The sequence below is a fragment of the Olea europaea genome, chromosome 7 (genome assembly GCF_002742605.1).
Source record: "Olea europaea var. sylvestris chromosome 7, O_europaea_v1, whole genome shotgun sequence".
Lineage (NCBI taxonomy): Eukaryota > Viridiplantae > Streptophyta > Magnoliopsida > Lamiales > Oleaceae > Olea > Olea europaea.
Genome location: NC_036243.1, coordinates 12,188,068 through 12,211,269, shown reverse-complemented (window position 1 = coordinate 12,211,269; position 23,202 = coordinate 12,188,068). Strand labels below are relative to the sequence as shown.

General features: G+C 33.2%; 1 protein-coding gene across 3 annotated transcripts; it reads right to left on the bottom strand.

Moving 5' to 3' along the window:
* Positions 1-1,819: 1,819 nt before the first annotated feature.
* LOC111397011 (amino acid transporter AVT6A-like) lies at positions 1,820-7,920 on the bottom strand. 3 transcript variants are annotated; one of them, XM_023023671.1, is made up of 7 exons: positions 7,112-7,520; positions 6,499-7,026; positions 6,231-6,383; positions 5,539-5,742; positions 4,489-4,954; positions 2,104-2,262; positions 1,820-2,071 (listed from the first exon to the last, which is right to left on the bottom strand). In XM_023023671.1, exons 2-6 carry the CDS (start codon positions 6,932-6,934, stop codon positions 2,124-2,126), a joined length of 1,398 nt encoding a protein of 465 aa, XP_022879439.1. In that variant the 5' UTR covers positions 6,935-7,026; positions 7,112-7,520; the 3' UTR covers positions 1,820-2,071; positions 2,104-2,123. The 3 variants fall into 3 exon arrangements, with proteins under 3 accessions (XP_022879439.1, XP_022879437.1, XP_022879438.1); XM_023023669.1 differs by lacking the exon at positions 7,112-7,520 and adding an exon at positions 7,676-7,920 and having other exon boundaries at positions 1,820-2,262; XM_023023670.1 differs by having other exon boundaries at positions 1,820-2,262; positions 7,520-7,538.
* Positions 7,921-23,202: the final 15,282 nt, after the last annotated feature.

The window sequence follows — 23,202 nt, the reverse complement described above, 5'->3', positions numbered from 1 at the left end:
GGGGTCAACGTTGAAATTGTTGGATTTGATATATATTTATTAAATACAAGAGTTCTTTTAGGGAAACAACTATAGAACTCTTTCTTTGGAAAGAAAAAAGTAAAAGTTGTCATATTATATTGAGTTTTTTTTCCCCTTGTGTATTAGTTTCTTTTAGAGCAAGAAAAAGTAGGGTAGAGGACATTCCTTTATTGAGTCACTCAGAATTCCCTTCTAACCACAAGTGGCATGCTATGGTATGATTCAAATGACAGTTGAGCCGTCTAGTCGATCCAGTTCTATATCGTATTTGTCATGATACATGTTCGTCACAAATCATTAGGGCTCCAATTATGATATGAGTTTGGCACCAAGGGTGACATGAATCCGGACCATGAATACATGCATCCCAAATTATGAGTTCAGAGAGAAACGAGAGAAAAATGGTATGCACATGTTTACGTTGTAAGTTGATTATTCTAATTTTGTGTAGGGAGAAGTTGTTATAGTAAGAAAATATAGTATAGTAAGGTTTTCACAGTTAATAAATTTTATTCTCATTTGATTGTCGATAGTATATTGAATCACTTTTAATTTGTTTTTCCCCCTTTCTAACACATTTTATGCAATTGCATTTCAATTTGTTTTTTTCAACACTTACATATCACACTTTAGTGTGTATTTTTGCGTTCCTAATATTGTCGCGGTCTAGATTAATCCTAGTACATTACGTGGCACATGCAATCGTACTAGTCAATAGAAAACCTGGGAGGCTCTGATAGTGTGAACCTTGAACGATTTCAATCAAAATTAAGAAAATCAGATTTTGTATTTGACTTTAATTAGAGTTTTTTAAGAAACTCTATTTTTAAAGAACGTATTCTATAATTTAGAGAACATCTATAAATTTATAGAATAAAAAATTTGAAATACTCCAACAGGCTCTTTATATTTTAACACTTAATTACGATTCTAAAAAAATATTTATTATTTCTCTCTATCTTTTATTTTATCTAACTTTTCTCTAGATTATTATATTATTTTCCTATATTAAAAATTAAAATATTTTAAATTTATTTAATTATAGTGATTGAGTTTGACTCTCCAAATCCTAATCTTTAAATTAAAACGTTAATTTAAAGACTCTTTTGAAGCATATTTAAGTAATGACTCTTTAAAATAGAGAGTATTTCATATTTAAAGACCTCTTGAAGATGATCTTACGTGTTATTTTACGGTAGTTCATCTTTTGCTATTAGTTTCCAAAGACAATTTTAAGAGGGAAAATTGCACATTGTCTCCCTGACCTATATTATGTACCGCAAAGTCATCCCCAACCTTTAAATCTAGACTTTCACATCTCAACTTTTAGCGATTGTCGTAGAAATAGTAATTTTACACGGTTTAAATCCACACGTGCCCATCACGTGCAAACATATTCAATGGATAAAACTATCTATTTCAACATAGTTATCAACATCTTCCTTCACACATTTTAGGGGGAAAAAAAGGTTTATTGCCCAAACTATTTCCATGGAATAGTTCTTCAACTAAAAAGTAATATAACATAAATACAACTGCCCCCCCGGGGCATAGCTCAGTAGTGCAAAGAATAAGAGTGAGGTAGTCTCAGCCTTGCTGGCAGCCGCAGTGTGAAGTTTCGATTCCTGAGATATGAAATTGGACTCTTTGTGAACATCAGTCTACAGGTAAACTCTTGTTCCCTGACCTATTGGGGCACATCCCGCGATTTACCTCCCTCACGATGCTCCAGGGGCGGGGTAATGGGAAACCCTCAAGGTTGGGGTTCAACTTTTTTTTTTTTTTTTTGAAATACAACTGGCAAACTAATTGTTTTTGTCAAAATAATTATTACATCATGAACCAAACCAAGGGAAACAGAATGCATAGATATAGAACTTCTTGTCCCATTTAAGTATTTACACAATGAGTCTACAATATGTATGAAAAGACACTGTAACACAACAATACAGGCTGAGTCAGGTAACATGAACTTCAGTTTTAGAAATGTTGCTCAACATTTAAGGTTGAGCAGAAGTAGAGGTATTTATTGAAACCTGCCTCGAAATAAGTTCTAGACTGCATTTCCTTGGAGATTCAATGCGTCCTTGAGCAAAAAGAGATCATTCTCTCTGAGTCGGATTCTTCTTGAACAAGGCATAGGTATCGCTATATATCGCCACAGCACTTGAGAAGATGGCAAGGACAATCATGAATATGCATAAGATCTTGTCTCTCTTCGTCGCTATGCCATATCGATCCCTAAAACATCAAGGAAAATATTTTGAGCTCAGTGTCATTGAAGAGATTTTGGACTAAAAGGCACCCAAAATAAGGCATTGAAGAAACTAGGAAAAACCCAAAAGAAAAGGTTAGAACTAATGGTTAAACCCCTGATAATTGTGGATAACATGGCTTATTCTCTGATAAACATAACCAATCCCAAATTTTGTGCCATGGTTAAGCCCTTGTGTGATGTTGACTTTTTGAGAAGTGATTTTGTGAAAAGCTTGCTTTTTTTTTTTCTGGAAAATGTATGGTTAAAATATAGGGAAAATAATAGGAAAATGTTAGAGAATGTGTGATTAAAAATGAGTGTTGGCAAAGAGTAATTTTGTAAAAAACAAGGGCTAAATATTGCCAATAAAAATGAATCTATGGACTATCAAGTTCTCAAATTTATTAATCGAATGTTTGATGATAGGATTATAGAAATATTAGAAAGAAAAAGAAGCTAAAATATTGTCCATTATAACATCAAGTTATATCAAATACTATGTTGCAAACATGCTCCAAAGGTTTATTTATTTATTTTTATTTTATTTTATTTTTTCTTTAAGGAGCTACTTGGCAACAGACACTAAAACATTCTCAACTAATAGTGCTCCACAAGAAGAGAAAATGAAATCTACATGGATGTGAGCAAGGGCGGACCCAAACTTTTTGTATTGTGAGATCAAAAATTAAAATACAATTTAAAAAATAAATAAATAAATAAATATAACATTAATGAAAATAAATCAATATGCTACAACAATTATGGTCTAGCATTTTCATACTTTGCGAGAATTCAAGGATGGAAGTGTTTGCAGGAAACTGAAATTCAAATTTGCGGGCAACAATTCGTTAATCTAAACATCCAATTTTTAACAGTCAGCCAAAGAGCAAACCCAAATATGTGAAAGAGGCCAAATTTCGTTATACTTCAAAATTACCCAAATCTTGAACTCCAAAAAATCTTCCATCTAAAATAATAATTTCAATAACACCCTCATATTCCCAATCACATTCAACCTTTAAAATCACACAAAATCAAATATAAAGTACAGAAAAAAGAAAACTACCCACTTATTAATTTCAATCAAATATCATATACGACGAATACCAAAGGCTGCAAGGATCCAACACGTAAACCATGATTTTAGCTATTTCTACTTCTCCAAAATGTCCAAAAATAATTTAGAAACTGTAAGATTCTTCTATGTTTGAGACCCTTTTCTCTCTATTTCTTCACCACTAAATTCATATTTGAAGAATTTTTAAAGCCAAAACTCAATAATTCATAACAAATAGATAATCAGATAAAGTAAGAAAAGGGACATTCGTTGAGCGTAAGCAAGATACTTGCACTTGAAAAGGGAAAAAAAAAAAAAATGAACGGTCAAAAATTTTTGTGGGGTCACTTGTCCCCACATGAACCTGTGTGGGTCTGCCCACAGATGTGAGGAAAGTTAATTCAATTCTCACATTCTCAACAATGAAAAAAGAGACTTGAGACATTTTAGAACCTTTTACTTGAACCCGTTCAATTTACTTCTTAGCAGTGCAAAAAATATAGACGTATTAATGATTTAGAAGCCTAAAAGAATGGTTGCAGATTTTTATCCTCCTCTAAAGTTAAGACTATCATACTTTTATGTAAGAAAACGTACTTCTGGACAAAATTTTTAAACCACTGTATCAATAGGTGAGTTTTGTGCCACTTTGTATCAGGAAAGAAACAGCTGAGGTGAACTTGAAAAGAAGATGCTGATGCTCAAACAGCAAACAGTTTTCCTCCACACTTACTATCATGGAAACCTTAAACTAGTAAGAATGGGTTCTAAACTTTGACAAGGGATTTATGTCATATATATAGTTGTAGGGAAAATTACCAATGCATCAAATCCAACACAAAAACAGGGTCTTCAAGATTTACCAAATGAAGGACTTACTTTCACAGTGCATGTCTGTGTCAGTTACAAATTCACCTAACTGTGAAGATTTGTCTTTAAACCTAGATGACATATTTGGTACATAGTACTCGATAGATTGGATAGTATAATTAACAACATTTTAGCTTCTTTTAGTGTCCAGTGGTGTTATCCAAATTACAAACAAGTCAATGTCTTTCTACAAGCTGTAGACTCCAGAATCTTAAACTTGCCAAAGAAAGATGCATCATTATTAATCTCACAGTTGTCCCACTAGTAGAGAAGTTGAGATTACCTGAGAGCAACTGCAGCAGGAAAGATGAAACCTATGCAGACTGCAGCCGTTGCTCCAGTAAACTGGAAAGCATCCCATATGCTGGGTATGAAATTTGCCCCCAGAAAGACAACAGCAATGAGCCCAATACTGAGTGATGCAAACCTTAAGTTGTCTGAATTCAGAGGCCTTGCGGATGGAAAGAGGAGGCCATCCAAGTTTATTCGCAGTGGATAGAAAACAATAGGAAAGACAAGCATCAAGTGCGCAGCATAGCTAACTCGAACTACATCATTAAGCAGGGAGCTATACGGAATTCCGAGATCCGTGTCGAAGTTGGATAGTACATCGTCAAGTGTAGCATCACCAAATAAGAGGAATCCAAAGAGACTAGTCAATATATACACACTTGAGCAGAGAGAAAGGGCTGTTCGCACAACTGGCTTTATCTGTGTATTGTCCTCTAGTTCATTGTCTATTGAGTGAACTGCAAAAGTTTGACTTCATTAGAATAGTTAATGGAATGAAAAATGATAATTTTCATTGGAGAGGAACACTTTATTTAGAACTTATTAGGGCCTCCATCCATGTTTTCATGCATAGTTCGAAACAGCGGTAAAATTTAGTAATTATTAGGGGAACATGTGATGCCTGCCGAAACTGTTGCTGCTTAGAAAGTTTATATTCAGTGTGACATGCAGATAAAAAAAAAAAATTCTTATGCTTCTGACAATAAACAATTTTCTCCATCAATACCCTTTCTTTTCGGATCACATACAAGAAAAATCTTTTGAATTTATTGGAGTGTGTTTCTTATTACCTCTTTATATTTTAAAACCAGAAGCCATGAAACACAATATAAGTGTGAAAGAATTGTCATCAAATTTCCCTGGAGGTAAAGGGTTCAGATTGCAGAGTGTTCACCTCCCCCCAGCGATATGAATAATATAGTCTATGTTAATTTCATTTACAGATCCTTAACTAAGTATTTCTCACTATCCTAACACCCCCATGTGAAGCATTAACTAGCAGACAAGAAAATCTTAAAATCAGATATAAAACTACATATACCATTGTAGTGACAGATGTATGCAGTCACAAGAACCGGAACTACGGTAAAGAGGTTGAAGAATGATGTAAGATCCGTAACATTAGGAAACAATCTAGGCATCAAAACAGTTCCACTTATCAACTTGAAGATAGTAATTCCCACAGTAATGACAAGGAATACAATAGCCAGTGCAACTGATAAAGCAGATGTGTATCCCAATGAATCTGCAACCACAAATGAAAAGCACTAATTGTTACTGCAAGAAATCAATATTCAAATTCAAGTAGGATCAAGTGATAACTGGGAGCAGAAAAGAAAATATTTACTTCTAAAATTTATACATGATAAGCACATAATGAAATTTAAATTAGAATTTCAGTTGGGGGAAAGAAGCTATCTATGATAAGAGTATCTACTTTGTTGATAACTTTTCTTCAAACAATTTTGGGAATGGTGATACACAGACTTCTAATAGTCAGGAAGTCAAAATCTATACACCTTCTACGTCAGTCATCTGGGATCAATCCTTATATAATTCGGAAGATGAATAGTACCACAGCAAGCCTCTCAGACAACTTCAACCAACCAATGAAAAGATTCTGCCTATTAAATGGCAATAGGATTTAACATTCATTAAATGTGTTGAACTTAAGAACTAAATCATTCAAGTATTATCTTCCAAGTATTTGGAGTTAAAAGTTGAGAAACTCACCGATTCGCTTCAAGCTGGCCAATGGCGCAAATACAGCTAGGGTAGTGAAAAGCAGAATAACAAATCTTCCATTCCACCAGTGCTGTCCAAACCAAGCTTCAAGAACACCTGCGTGATGAATTCCACTTGAAGTGGTTCCGGATAGCACATCGCCTGCAGTTAACATAAGTTAAAGCAGCAATCAATAAAAGCCTCATGGATCAATATGGAATGAACAACACTCAACAGAGAAAAATGAATAAATAACTCAATTTAATTGACAACATACCTATGATTATCATATATACAACAAGCACACCGATGTTGTTGACTATCACACAGAGTTGTATCAACATCCTGCCATACTTTCCAAAAGCATCCCCCATAAGACCTGCATAAGAAGCTGATTTTGAAGTCCTACTGTACCTAAGCAACAGCTCAATTGATGCCTCTGTCAAGAATGCCATAAAGATGATCATAGCAATCCCAACGACAAGTCCTAAAATCTTCATGGTAGCTGGCAATGCCATGATTCCAGCTCCAACAATCGTGGTTGATAAATTAAACACTGCCCCACTAAAGGAGGCCCCATCGAACTCATCAAACCCACCATCAGCCTCATGCTTCTTGGTGGGCAATAAAGGAGATTTTTCATTGACAACCACTGCTCGCTTGCTCTTCCTCGACTTTTTTTCTTTCGATGGTTTAAGGGTTCCAGTCGTCATCGTTGAACTATTTGATAAACACTACCAATGAAGATTGGAAGTTTTTATATGTACAGCAGATCAAAGGATCTTAGGAGCCTTAGCAAGGAGATCTGAAGAGAAAGCTTAAAGAATCAGCTCTAAAACTTGGATTTAATAAAATTGTCAAAGTTAAACACAAAACGATCATTTTCTTACCTAAGAAATCTAATAAAAAATCTTTTGGTTCAACATTCTTTCATGAGTCACAGAAATCGTAATTGATTGAATTGTATCAAGAATTATATCAGCAGATTACTTTCAATTTTCCCCCCACAACTATCTGCAAATAAATAATTTTATTTAAAGAGATGAGTTGCTATCAACGATTTATTCAAGAAACAGTGTTCTAAATGTCGAAATAAGGAACTTAAGCAAAGCAGATCCTTAAATAATTAAAATTCGTAAAACCCACTTCAGAAAAGCTCTCAAATTTTCTGGGATCTTATCTTAACTCACAGAAATTATAGTAGAATCAGAGAGACTTTCACAATAAATCAAAAACCCAGAAATAACATTATTAGAAATCGTGCTTATATTCAAGAAATCAGTAGACAACAGACGGACCAAATGATAACCAATCAAGCCCCTCAACTATGATTTTTGACATATATAGAGAAAAATGGAAATATCCCTGCATTATCATATATATAAGCACTAAAAGGTAAATGGACAGAGAACAAATGCTTCACGCAACTTTTACCATGAACAATATATACGTACAGTTTAATTAACTGAGAGAAGTCCAAGAAACTCCGAGCCTCCGATTATTCAGAATCAAGCTAATATATATCTGCAAAAACTGAGAAATTCTGAATATTGGAGATGTATTTGTTTTTACCAGAAATAGACGACCATTAACGTCCTTGTCAATGCATGTTCTAATATTGAATCATCATATGTACTACTGCTAACGGTGCCCTGTTCAGCGTTTGGTGTGATGCATTTAACTATGAAAAATAGAAAAATAAAAATCGTGACGATAATATAGTCATTTTTTTTTAATAATGAGTTTATTTTCAAAAGAAACAAAGAAAAATCTTCAAAATTACGAGAATGTGCCTTTATGCTGTATATTCATTCAAAGAATCACACACATATACTCTTCAGATAAAATGCAGCAATGATTTGGCAGTGTAATTAGTTGCATTTTGTGTAATTACTAAGATATTTATGAAGAAAGAAAAATAAGCATAATAAATAGCCAGTTATTCATTCAATTAAATAAATTAATAACACAGCAACAATAACCTTTATTTTGTTTTCAATAAATTTAAAGTTCGATATGTCGTTGAACATTTTTTCATAAATTATAGTGCTTGTTCGGTAGGGATTTTGGTAATTGATTTTTTGACCATTAGAGATAAAGTGTGTCCTATTTGTGAGAAAAGAATTCAAAAATGATGACTAAAATAGTGAAATAACGATCAAAATTTTGATTTTAATTGACTTAATAGCTGTACCAAACAAGTTCATAATGTTTCTTTATATAAATTCATCGTTAAATTTTAGAATAAAATAATATTTCACAAGAATCCAAATAAAAGTCACATGATTTTCATGTATTGCTGCTTGTCACTTGGGTTAATGATTTCTTTAATTTCATTCAAACTAAATGGGACCTACCACACCCTTTGGAAAGCTGAATTATTATTGGCATCCTATGAATTCCATTGGACGGAAATGATACATTGGAAGACCCAAAAAGATAAGATGACTTATGATTAAAGTTGAGAATGTGACCTTTGGTGCACCATACTCCCATCAAATTTCCTACTCGATTGTCGACTTGACTGACATATTGGGTCTGGGTCACTCCATTAATTATTTAATGGGTGGTCTATAGTTGAATTAATGGGTAGTTGATTATATTTAAATAATTATAAAATTAAAACTACATTAATTTTTCATTGTTTTCGCATTTTTGTATTAATTTTTCTTTTATTAGTACACTTTGTTCCCAATAATTGTTTATGTTTGAAATTTCTTTTGCAATTGAAAGTACTACACTTAGAATCTTGCAAAATATTATTAGAATTCTTGATTAATACACAACGTATCAAGTAAATTTAATGTATCCTTAACCTCTAATTGTATGACACATTGAGAACCAACTTTTTATATTCTATTTTCTTTTCTTCTTCTTCTTCTTCTTCTTTTTTTTTCATTTAATTTGAGAGCAAAATCATCTTTCCGGTTTCTAGCGATGAAAAGTGTAAACACGACGAATTTCACCTATAGACAAAACATATAGCTTAATACCCAAAAAAAAGTTTAAAGATAGAAAACTAGAGATATATACAACTTGATTCAATGTATATTGGTTAATATTTTTATACTTAATAGATATGACTTTTTTTGAACACATAAATACTGAAATTCGAATATCGTTTGAACTTTTGAATTTAGACGGATTGAATTGATCATTAAAACTTAAGGCTTGTTCGGTAGTGATTATGAGAATTGATTTCTTGACCGTTAAAGAGAAAGACGGGTCTCATCTGTGAGTGAAGAAGTAAAAAAAATGAATTCTGAAATATTAAAATAACGATTTAAAAATAGATTTTTTTTAAATTAAAAATTACTATCAAACGGGGGTTTAATGGTTCTAATATTCTATCTGAAGAGAGTAACTTTATTCAAAGTAATAGTCCAAATCTTTATACATTAGCATCTTTATAATTGTGGATATTGGATGAAATATTAAAAGGTGAACTTGCATATATTCTAATAAGAGGACTTTCTAGTTCAGTAATTTACATATCAATTTAGTGATAATAACTTCCATGGACTATCCACAATAATTGGTCAGTTACATAATTATAGTCTTATTGTTAGGCATTGGCCTAATCAACACAATCATAATAACACCAAATGAAGGTGGGGTTATAAATTAATCGCACTCACATTATTTTAAAATAAATTCGTGGTTGTTATTGCAACACGTTTGAACTGTCATACACGTATATGTAAAAATTCCAAGCCATTCTTGCTTCTTATAGTTAACCAATATTATAAGAATAATCTATAATAAAATTTTATATATTCGTATTCGTTTGGTAGTCTTATGAGTGGCTGCAATTCATATTTAATTTTGATTGAATATATAATTATGAATTGTATTAAAACTGAGGATATTTAATTATTTAAAATTTGGAAGTTTGTAAAATACAAATTTGACGCTATTCGTGGGATGAGCTGGATTTTGGTTGTGCCAATGACCCAGTCATCATCAATTAACTGAAATTATTACATAATTGGGTCACCTACGCCGACAATTAGACATCCACTTCTAAGCCAACGCGGCAATACGGTAAAAACGTCTATGCGCCTCAAGATGACGCCAATTACCACTAACATGATGTGACCATATTTGGAAGATTGGTTAGAGTTTTTAACATCAAAATGTTCATATCAATGTTCATCATTCTCACAGAGGAGTTGAGGAGGATCCATGTTAGGGAATGGAACACTGATATGAACATTACATTATTTACAAATAACAATTTATTTTTTTTAAATTGATAATGCTACTTGTACATCAAGTGATGTCTATCCGGACATCCACCCCCTCACATAAAGGGAGATTCACTTCAGTTAAATATGATTTTATTCAAAATGGTTTTCTCTCTATGTGAGGGGAATGGATATCTCGATATACATGTAGCATTACATTTTAGAAAAATCTTTCTTGTCCTGGACCACATATAGCAAGCTTTGAGTTTTTAAGGTCTATTAAGAGTTCATTTTGCACGGCTTTGATTCTTGTAGCAGAATTTTTTGAAAACGTTATCTTAAGTAGCGTTTGAAAACTAATTTTTAAAATAATTTTTTCTTTTGAAAGATTTTTTAAAGAAAATGACATTGGATTAACTTTCACAAAAAAACGCTTTTAATAAGAAACACTTAAAATTTATCAAATGAATTCAAAAATAATTTTTGGACTTTAGAAGCTCATTTTGACTTTTTAAAAGTCATGCCAAATTAGCTCTACTTATACGTGAATGAGGATTTGGCATATTTTTAACTCATCAAGTGTTTGATTATTTTGCGTGTGCTTTACATGTTAATTAATATGAAAGTCAAATAACCAAGATGAATATGATCCAAGTTATAAATAAATTTACTTTGACATGTGCTTGAAAATGTGATGATTTAATACATATTATTTATATAGAAAAATACATATCAAATATCTAAATAAAAAAAATCAATACACAGTGGTATAATAAATAGATATATTCGTCTATACCTAGTAATTTAATTTTATAAATAAATAGTGAAGCAGTGCCTCTAGGCCGGACTTCACGTCGTTGTCGTACATTCATGTTTTCCTTATATTGTAGCTTTATTTAATAATGCAAGTTGTGGGTCGTATCAATTTGCTGTATTAATGCAAGTTGTAGCTTTATTAATGATTTAGCATTTTCCATTTGTTTTTAGATTAATAATATGATGTTGATGACCTCAAGCTAGCATTTATAGCTATCTGTTCTCCAGTTGATTGTGACTGGATTAAGGCCCTCTTTACGAGAGGTTTTAAAAATTGATTTTTTGACCGTTACGAAAATAGTTGGAGTCATTTGTAAGAGAAAAAATAAAAAATTATGATTAGAATAGTGAAATAATAGTCAAAAACTTAATTTTTAGTAGTGAAAAATCACTCCCAAATATCCCCTAATTGTATCACAAAATTTTTAGACGCGATGCTCGTGGTGATTTATGAAGTAGTTTTGATTTTGGTTTCAAAAAAGATAACTATATTGTGGAAAAAAGTTTAATATCATTGTATTTAAAAAAAAATTATTGAAAAAAGATAATTAAAAAGAAATATAAATTATTGTTCTACTTGTATAAAAAATCACATTCCGTATTTATGAAAATTCTCAAAGATATATCTTTAATTAAATAGAGCATTATCGAAGATGCTCCAAACCTATTTACTTGATATATTAAAAGAATTAGTTTATCCTTCGTGGATTAGATTAAAAGGAAGTTAGTTAATAGAGTCATACGATGGAGTGACTAGCTATATTAAAAAAAAAAAAAAAAATTCTAAACATAAGGGAGAAAGAGAGATAATATGGGAGAAAAATTATTAATATTTTTTTGAACTAGTTATTGATCTATAAGGTTAGGGGAGAGATTTTTTTTATTATTTTTTTAAAATTTTTACCTTTCTAATGAATTGTTTCCATTGAAAGTATCATACCAATTTCATATATTTTTCAAAAATTACATATTTTCAAGCTGATAAAACTCCATTAAAAACAAAATTTAAAGTGAACCAACAAAAAAAAAAATTATGAAGTCATCACTAGCTAGTTCCAAAATTTAGTTGCTCTCGAAAATACAGTTAATCAGTGACTCAATCGATAACACCAAATAAACGTGGTAATATTTGTTAATCAATCAGCAAATGATCTTTTTTATAAAAATGAATTTGTGGATGCAATCACGACACTTGTATCAAGTTATTCATGGCTTCTCAAAAATACTAATATGTAATTCCAAATCATCTTCACTTCTCATAAGTAACCAATATTATAATGGCTGATAGAAGAATAATTAATGGAAAATTTTCCCCTTAAGAAGAATTCTAGGTACTCACTTGGGGAGTGGGCCCTATGTGAATAAAATAATTCAAAAAATAATTTACCTACCTCATGCTATATGTATTCTGTAAAGTATCTATAAAAAAAATATTTTGTACGTGTAGTATAATTCATAATTAATTATTTAATGTCGGAAACAAAGTAAATTTGATGTGACTTCATAGGTACTCAATTAATAGTATGTATTTTAGTGGCATGAGCAAGACTTTGGTTTAGTAGTCCATTAGTACTGTGTTGATATGTTGACATCCAGCAGCCTCCAACTTTTGATTGACGCAACAAAGATGTTAGGTAAACTACAAAGTAGAATGATGGAGAAAATGGAGATTCCCTAAAGAAGACAAAATCTGGACGGTGGAATTGGCAAACGCTATCATTTCTTTGTGAGAAATGTTAAGAAGATAATCAAGAAATTATTATAATTTTACAGTTAGGTGTCAGTATTCTTGCCTCCATTGGTTGCAGAATCAAGTCATTTTTATAGCCTACAGCTGAAATTGTTAGGTAGAGCTTAGTTATACAGAATAGTCAATTTCAAACTCATTTTGATTTCTTCCTTCAGTTGCTTGCAGAAATGTTGTCAATGTGAACCTCCTAGGCGCGATCTGAAAGCATAAGCAGATTGTCGGCGAAGCATATAACGATTCGAAGGAAACGAAGAAAAAGAAGGCTTGCATAAAGGCCCCGAACCATTTCCCATATCTAGTCTGGCTATAGATTGTTAATTAGAAGCGTGTGGATAAAGTGAATAAAGCATGAATTCTTAACCAAATTGGTTACAAGATAGCCAATAAGGGGCTATCACATGACATTCTCTAAAAACGACCAAAATTATTCCGATGCTTAAAGGGAAATCTATAAACACACCCTCCCAGTTGAAGGAAGGCGTGCAATTCAATTATCTCTCTATCAAATAAATATTTCTCCTCTTGTTTTAGTTTAAGCATCTATGCTATTGAATTTAGGAGGCAAAAACAAGAATTAGGTGAAAGGAATTGTTGATTGTAATTACATTGATCTTAGATTGTAATTATTTTTCATCAATAAAATTGTTTAGTTCAATTTGTATCATCAACAAATTGGCGCTGTCTGTTAAAAATACGAGCAAAGTAAATCACGAAATCTGATCACATCTGAAAAAAGATCGAATTCTCTGAAATTCAGGATCATGAGTCAAATTGAAAAAAAACTAGATGAGGTAAAGGCATTAGAGGTGGAAATCATAGAGAACAGTGACTATCCACCAGACAGTGATATCAATCCTAAGGGCAAAGAGAGGAAACGTCGATAGAAGCGCAAGATGACATTTCACTCGTGTAGTATCGTTGCCTGTGGATGAAAATATCTACGGTAAAACTATATTGGAGATGGTAGAAAATTTTGAAAGTGTTGACGATAGAAAACGCTTCTCTAGGGACGAAACTAGAGAATGCTACAAAAACAAACAAGCTGAAGAAGTTGGGGAAGAATGAAACGAATCCAGTCAACAGTGCTTTTCATGATAACACCAATGTGCAGGCATCGAAAACTAAAGAGAATGCACCAAAAAGGCTGCTCAAGTGACGTCGCAGGCGTAGGCATGCTAAGAAAAGGTTTCTAGAAGAAGTCACCTCTCAGGATCAAAGAAATAGCCACTGTGATGGCCGGTAAGTTGAAAGCCTCTGCAACACCTCCTACAATACTCCTCAGGATAAGAAATATAAAGAGTGGCCTACTAAGTCGTATAATCTGGATGAAGATGTTGAACACCTCCCATTCTCCTAAGAAGTCAAGGAGGAGCCGATCTCGAATAAGTTCATCCCTCCGGTCATGGACTAATATAGAGAAAAGGGAGATCCGATGTACCATTTATGTGAATACATGACATAAATGTGATTAAAGAAACCCAGTCCTACATTTAAATGCCAAGGTTTCCATCTCACTTTCGATAGATCAGCCAGGCAATGGTACAATAAATTGCCATTAGGTTCAATCAATAGCTAGCTGCAGCTAAAGTAAGCCTTCTTAGGAGGCACTTGCAGGAAGTCGAATGGGACAAGCCCTAGCCATGAGGCTTAGTGATATGTAATAGGAGGAAGAAAGTCCATGAAGAGCTACTTCGTACGTTTCAACACAAAATTGATCGCATGTGAAACGATTTTAGACAAGAATGCAATGGACGCCTTATGGAACGAATTATATATGAAGTTTCCCTTCTGACGAGATGTCCACAAATCTAGCATTCTACTATCAGCTGGTGACCCTCATCTAAAATGAGATATAAACAGAAGATACAATTAAGAACTGAAAGAAATTAAAGCGGGGACGAGTCCTGAAAGGGAAGATTTTGACGTATGTGCCCAAATTGCCAAAGCAATATCCGCGCCTTATTAATCACAAGAGCAAAGTACATGTAATTTTTCGAGCCTCTTTTTATATGGTGGGAAAAGCACTATGTCCCTTGATAATTGTAAGGTAAAATATTGTAAAATTCATTGTAACAGAGATCATGATATGGATAAATTCTATGAGGTCATACGGATGGAGAAGTTGGGAGATCAACAAGGCGAGGTACATGAGGGACCCAACAATTGGAAACCCCTGTACTCAAGTATTACATGACGAGGATGCAAAGGCAGGGCAAAGCATGCAGACTCTTCGTGAGCGTTAACAAGCAACCAGCACTCTCGACTTCCAATAAAAAAGATACATACAGTTATTTGAGGTCCCTATATCGATGGAGATGCAATGAAAGTGTAGAAGAATTATGTCCATGCTGCGAAAAAGGCTATGTTGTAGAATTTATGGATCTGAGGTATTCCCCAACCTGAATCTCTTCCAATAATTTTCAATAACAATGACAAGCAGAAGTTACATATCCCCACTTTGATGCATCGGTAGTAATGGCTGTAATAGCTTGTAACCACCTAAGTCACATTTGGTGGATAATAACAGCTCTGTTTATATATTAGTTGAAAGTGCTTTTAACCAAATGACGATTGATTACCCTTAGGTATGATGTCTGAATCACTTTATGACTTCATTGGAGTGCTTTTATGCCAAGAGGATAGATTACATTAGCTGTGGAAATAGATGAAGAACCAACTGTATTCTACAAATACATGAATTTCATAATCATGAATAAAAGGTATGCATACAACGAAATCATCGGAAGACCCACCTTAAAACAGCTCAAAGTTGTGACCTCTATCCATCACGTATGCCTAAAATTTGAAACTTCAAAGGTGTAGCTATGGTCAAAGAAGTTCATACCCTCATACGTGAATATTATTTCAGCACTTTAAGGAAAGCGACCCCAAGGGATCCACTCGTTAACACCACCCTAGTTGTTGAAGAAAACATGTTTGAAAATCATATGATAGGAAAGCAAATATCCGGTCCTATCAAAGATGGGTTGAAAAACCTATCTGGGTACAGATAGTTTTGCAGGTACTAAATAAAGCTTTGTATCACCAAAGGTGGACCTAAAACATGGTCACAACAATTTGTAAAGGAAAGATTGAAATGCAGGCCACATTTCGTCCACAATGATATTCTAACATTGGCAAGGTTAATCCTGCCAAGATTTTTGAGTTCCAAGGCGAGATTTTGTCCACTAACAAAGCTATAAGTAAAGGCAACGTTGATATCGCCAACAAAATAACGTGAAGGTGAATATTGTTCAACCAAGAAAAATAGGATTGAAATCCATTCCTTCATAATTCCAAAAAATGTATAGAACGAGCTTATAGTTTGTCCTCCAAATTAAGTTGTCATGACACAATGTAATGAAGCTACACAGAAAAGTACTTATCAATAAGAACTCAGTTGTTTCAGTAATATGCTTTATTACATGATACAACATGGTTCGCATTTTATGAGCGATATCGCAAAGTTATTTACAATATGTGAAGTGCGGCCCAAAACCCGAACTGACAAACATGCAAGGCAATAGCAGTACAAAATCAAAATAAGTGAATAATGTAACACAACCCCATGTACAAAGTAAAATGAAAACAAAGCAATATGAAAACCCAATGGCACTGAATACACACCTCTAGATTGAATAAATGGTTAGAAAGGCCATCAGTGGCCATAAATGTCTAATGATGCACCTCTAACGTTAATTTTATGTTGGAGTAGAACCCTGTTCTCCTCAATTTAATGCTTCCAGAATTTGATTTCTGATAAAACCGTGTTTTTATCAAACATGATTTAATAAGCGTTGACACTTTACTGGATGGCCAACACGTGGACTATCTCTGGACGTTGGATTAAACCGTTCATATGCTCTTTGTTAAAATGAATGGAGCCTTCTGGAATGTCATAACCAACCCTTCATCTTGCTCTCGACTCTAGGGTTTTCGGAGAGAACAATATTGGCGATTTGAGAGATGTTGATTTTCTTTGAGTGTTTCTTGTGTAAAATCTCTCATTTTACATAGAGTATAGTGAGATCTTCCTTCGATTGTTGTATTCTGTGTGAATGGTAAAGAAATCTGAGTGATTTCTCTGTTGTATCATTTTGGCAGCGTTCGAAGGTTTTGTGGGCTGAGATCTGAGTGAATTTCTGTAAATCCGTTGCTAGGGATGTAAACGAGCCGAGCCGAGCCAAGCCGGCTCGGGCTCGGCTCGAGTAAATCGTAGCGGACTTTTTTTGGGCCCGAGCCGAGCCGAGCCATAGTTCGGCCAAAAAAATAAGGCTCGGCCCGAGCTTTGGCTCGGGGCTCGACTCGGGCCGACTCGGTTTTTTTATTTATTATTTTTTTTTTTGCAATTTTTAATGACATTTTTTTCACATGCCAATTGTTGTGGTGCAATTTGTTTAGTGTAAAAAGTAAAGAAATTGTTTAATGACATTTTTTTGAAAGAATTTAAAAATTGCATCATTTATTATTTATACAAATTACAAATTAAATAAAAGTATAACTTTCAAAATTATGTAATTTATACGAATAACAAAATAAATAAAAGTTACAAATTACAGCCCTCCTCCTTTTTTCGGGCTTGGAACCGGCTACAATCAACGTAGGCGGAGTTAAAATTATACACGAATAAAATTTTTCGTGTACAATTTTCTTGAATAAAATAAATTTAAAAAATACATTTCTTAAAGAAAAATAATTAATTTAAAAACTTACAACATCCTATGTTTGGATATGCTGCAACTCTTCGGCCATTATATTATCAACATGTTCTTGAACACGTAATTCTACACATTCTCAATCCTTCAAGCATATCAAAGCCTCCAATATATCTTCTTTTAGTCTTGATCGTTCATCTGAAAAAATTCGACCACCTAAACTGAATACAGCCTCCGATGCTACCGTAGACATCGGAGGTGTTAGTAGATCACGTGCAATTTTTGATACAATTGAATATTGCCTTTCGTTACATCTCCACCAATTTAAAAGACTAAATTCTTGTAATTCGTTCGGTTGCAACACACTACGAACATCCACACTCATATGCCTAGTTAACTCAGAAGGAATTTCAAGATTTGTATCACCAATATTGATCGCTTTAGATGTTGATGAGTTAGAACTAGAACTAAATGAAGGAACACTTGTATTGCTATCTAAATAATTCCATAAATTTTCGAAATTTGTTGAAATATTTCTTGAAAAAGAACTTTGGGAAATAGAACTACGCTGACCTTCCTTTTCAGCATAATAATTATACATTTTACATAAAAAGATTCTATATTCACGTGTGATAATTCTATATTCAAAAAATCTGATATCTCCTTTACAGTAGTTTTTGTGCCAATTAAATTAAGTCGAGGGTCTATTACTGAAGCTAAAAGAAATAAAGAAAACAACTCTTCCCAATATTTACAAAATTTTAACTCCATAGAGCGGACTATATCAGTAAAAAGTGAAAAATTTCTATATTTATGAAATGTTTGTGAAATGTAGAAAAAATGTTGTAAAACAAGAGAAGATGTAGGGTAATAAACACCGCTATATACCTTTGTAGCATCGAAAAAAGGTTGTAAGAATTTTTTCACGTAAAATGCAATAGTCCATTCCCAATCTTCCAAATTATGTTCGTGTCTGAGTGTATGCCTACCATTATAATATAGTGAAATCACTTTATCGTAATTTTCACACGAATGTAACATAAGATATGTAGAGTTCCACCTATGTGTTATATCAGTGGCAAATGATTTCTCCTGTAATCCATATTCTGTACACAACCTATTAAATGCTTGTTTTCTTGCTGGTGACACAGTAATATAATTTATTGCTTGTCTGATTTTATCTAAAAGTGAACTTATATGTTCTAATCCAGCTTTTACAATCAAATTAATAATATGACATACACAACGTTGATGAAAAAATAAATTTTCAAATACGGGGTTAAGATCAGCAATAAATCTTTCAATAACAACTTTGTTCACTGCAGCATTATCAAAAGTAAAACTTCGAACCATATCTTGTATACCATATTCCTGTATGATATCTTTTAAAACCATGTATATGTTAGTGGCATTATGGGGAAATTCTACACATCTGAATGCAATAATTCTTTTATGTAGAAGCCACTGGTGATCAATATATTGAGCCGTAGCAGCAATATAACCTTTTTCTATTACAACCAGTTCATAAATCAGAAGTAAACGATATAACACTATTAAAACATTTTAGACCTTCAATAGTAATTTGTTTTCTTCTGTTATATAATTTTATGCTATCCGAACGAATAGTATTTCTAGAATAAGAAGAATACCTGGGTTGGAGATATTTCTGCACGAGTCGGGTAAAGTGTATTGAGTCTATCATCGTAAGCGGCATCTCTGCTGCAGCCACGTATGCAGTCATTCCTTCACGAAATCTTTCCTGTAAATATACAAAGATGGAGAGAGTAGAATTAGAACCACCAAACACTAGTTCGGTCTATTTCGAGTCGAGATTGGCTGGTTTCGCTTTGCAACTCCTTAATACGTGTCTATTCAAATGCGTTGTGCTCGAGCCAGGCTTCCAACTAAGTTCTTTGCCACAGTAATTGCAACATGCTTTCCAAATATCTACTCCATTTTGAATACCAATTTTTTTCGTGTCATATATTGCCAACAGTCCGATGATTCTTTTTTTTGACCTTTTTGTCTCAAGTACTTGAACTCTTCCTCTTCAATATCCTCCAAATTAATTAGAACATTTTCACTTGCATCGTAGTTAGATGGAGTACTCGAACTACCGTCAAACTAATTAACTTCATCATTTGTGAAATTCATAATAACTAGTATAATAAAAAATACATAATATTAGACTGTAGAGTGAAAAAAATTGAATATATTAATTGTTATATGAGAAGTGAGAAAAAAGAAATTGAAACTTGAATGATTGAATCTGAATCTATAATATAGAAATAATGCAAATTAAAATCTATAGCAAAGTGATTTAAAACTTCAAAAATCATCCCATATTTATAGATAAAAAAACCCGCGTTATTTTTCAAATTTGAATTTCAAAATCTATACGATTAAAGGTAACAGTGTAACGCTACGTAAAAAATGCAGCTATAGCTGCCGTAGCTGGCAGCTATAAAGTTGTCTAAAAAGATAGCTTTATAGCTGCCTAGTGACTTGCTGCCTTAGGCAGCAGGTCAAATATTTTTAAAAATTTTTTTTGTCCTTTAATTTGCTCGGGCCGAGCATTATTGTCACAGGTCAAAAATGGCCCGTGTGGCTCAGCGAGCCACACGAGCTTGCTTGGGCTAGGGCCGACCTTTTATTTTGAGGCTCGGGCACTACGAGCCACGAGCCGGGGGGGCTCGGGCTTTTCCCGAGTCGATTCACCGAGCCTTTTTGACACCCCTATCCGTTGCTATACTTGAGAGATAAATCTCATTTTCATCTCTTTGAACAATCTGTAAATCTATTGCCATTTTTGGTTGTTTAGTGCAACCGAGCAAATCCAAATCTTTGGATGCTCAATGGGGGATGTAGGCGTTAGATGTAGTCGCCGAACCTCTGGGGCTTATTTGTATTCCTTTAATTTTCTGCAATTTATTTTTGTTCGATTGAGGTTTTCTTGTTTCTTAATTTTAATATCGTGTGGTCCTGCCTTTACAGTGGTATCAGAGCCACGTCCAAAGGAACAACATACCTGGATCTTAGAGAAACTGGTGGACCTACAACGGTCTTGAATTTTTTGGAACTACTGAAAAAGCAGATTGAGAACAATACGAGTTATTCAACTCGCTCGGTGAGATCTTTTTTAATTTTCTATAAATTAACTTTCAGAAACTTAAGTTTCCTAAATTTTCCCTTGATTTTTCGATACACCGTTGAAACCCCCTTGAGACTAATCTTTGTCCAGTGGCTCCTGCGAGGCCCCTGAAATCCGAGATAAATCAAGTACGGGTGTGCACTTGGAGAATCATGTTGGAGAGAACTATGAAACATTGTATTCAATCTCTGTGATTGTTGTCTGTTAATTGATCTTGCCTGTTTTCTTCTAATATTGCGAGAATTGTGAGACTTTGTATTACTGTGTGTTCTACTGTATTTCAAACTTGATACAAATTGGCATTTCTTGACTTTCTGTTTAAACTACTGTAAGTCCAAATTGATCTTGCATGAAAATTTGTTTGCACTATGACTACTGCTAAATTTGAAGTTAGTCTGTGTGATGGTAAAGTTGATTTTGATATGTGGAGTCAGAAAATGAGACCAATTTTTATGCAAATGAAATGTGCCAAGTCTTTAGATAATTCATGGCCCGAGGGCTTAGCTCCTAATAAGAAATCTGAACTTGAGGAAATTGCTTAGAGTACCATATTTCTGTATTTGTCTGATAATGTGATCAGAGAGGTAGGTGAAACTACTACTGCCTCTGATCTTTGGGCCAAACTTAAGGCTAAGTATGAGACAAAAACCACTCCAAATAAATATTTTCTTTTAAAACAATTTTTTTCTCCTTTAAAATGGATCCTGCAGTTGACTTAGAAGAGAACCTTAGTAGGTTCACAAAACTTACCCAAGACTTGGCCAATTGTGATGAAAAACTTTCAAAAGATCAATTAGCTGTAGTTTTGTTAAACTCCATAAGTGACAAGTACAAGGACATTAAAGTTGCCCTTGAATATGGTAGGGATGAACTCATTGTTGATGATATAACCAATGCTTTGAGGAATAAAGCTTTAGAAATCAAGGCCGAGTCAAGTAACAGTCACACTGGAACTAGTTTTTTTAACTTAAGGAAAATCTTTTGAAAAACCTACACAAAATTTTAAGTTTTCAAAAGCAAATAGGAGATGGGTTGACAGAAGTAAGACCAAGAATAATGCAAAAGGTAAAAAATGTTATTATTGTGGTAAACTTGGTCATTTTGTAAAAAATTGTTCTAAAAAGAAAAATGATTCAAAAGAAAAGGGTCTTGATGGAAGTAATGCACTGACTTATGATAAAATTAAAACAGAAAATGGTTTTGTGTTAGTAAGTGCTGAAAAATGCCTAAGTGATGAATGTATATTTGACTCAGGATGTTCTTTTCATATAAAAATTTGTTTTATAAATTTAGAAAGAACCAAAGAAGGACAGGTTATAATGGGCAACAACTTTACATGTAAAGTGAGTGGAATTGGGACTGTCAAATTATTATTAGAAAATGGTAATATTTTGTTCCTAGAGAACACAAGACATGTCCCAGATTTGAAAAGGAACTTAGTGTCTTTAGGAATGTTAGATGACAAGGAGTTTAACATAATTATGGGTCAATGACATATAAAAATTCTTAGGGGAAATGACTTGGTCACTTCAACCCCTAAAAGACATGGTCTTTATTATCTGAATGCAACACTTTTGCTTAGATTAACTGCTTCTGTTGTATTTGAAAATTTTACTCTGGCAAAATTGTGGCATGAAAGACTTGGTCATATTGGTAAAAAGGGTTTAAATATTTTGCAATCAAAATGTGTTTTTGGAAAACATAATTTTGGTGATTTTGGCTCCTATGAACAATGTATTTTGGTAAAGCAAGCCAAACTTCCTTTTCAAAGTGGAATTTATAAATCCAAACAAAGACTTAAGTACTTACATGCTGATCTGTGGGGTCCTGCTTCTATCTCTACTTTAACTAGTTTTAAATATTTTTTGCTAATAGTTGATGATTTCTCAAGGAAAATTTGGGTTCATCTACTAAAGTCTAAAGATGAGACGTTTTTTGCTTTTAAGGACTGGAAAATTCAAGTTGATTTTAAAATAAAATATTTAAGAACTGATAATGGCTTGGAATTTTGCAATTCTGAATTTGATAATCTTTGTAAGGAATATGACATCATGAGACATAAAACTGTTCCACACACACCACAACAAAATGGAATGGCTGAAAGAATGAATAGAACCGTGTTGAATAAAGTTAGATGCATGCTATCAAGCTCTGGATTGCCTAAAATATTTTGGGGTGAAGCATTTAAAACTGTAGCTTATTTGATTAATAGGAGTCCTATTAGTGCACTAAACTTTGTTGTTCCTGAATATGTGTGGTCAAATAGTCCTGTAAACTACTCTTATCTGAAAATATTTGGTTGTGCTGCTTATGCTCATCAATATGTTGTAAATTAGAACCAAGATCATTAAAGTGTGTTTTCTTGAATTATGATGAACATGTTAAAGGGTACAGATTATGGGTTAAATCTGAAAAAGGTTAT

What these genes read in the sequence shown, in the direction of transcription:
- LOC111397011 (XM_023023669.1), bottom strand. Translation starts at nt 6,934, where the DNA reads ATGACGACTGGAACCCTTAAACCATCGAAAGAAAAAAAGTCGAGGAAG. An exon ending in ATACATCTGTCACTACAATG is followed by an intron (nt 4,955 to 5,538) that starts GTATATGTAGTT and finishes AAACTTTTGCAG; the next exon opens with TTCACTCAATAGACAATGAA. An exon ending in CCTGCTGCAGTTGCTCTCAG is followed by an intron (nt 2,263 to 4,488) that starts GTAATCTCAACT and finishes TTGATGTTTTAG; the next exon opens with GGATCGATATGGCATAGCGA.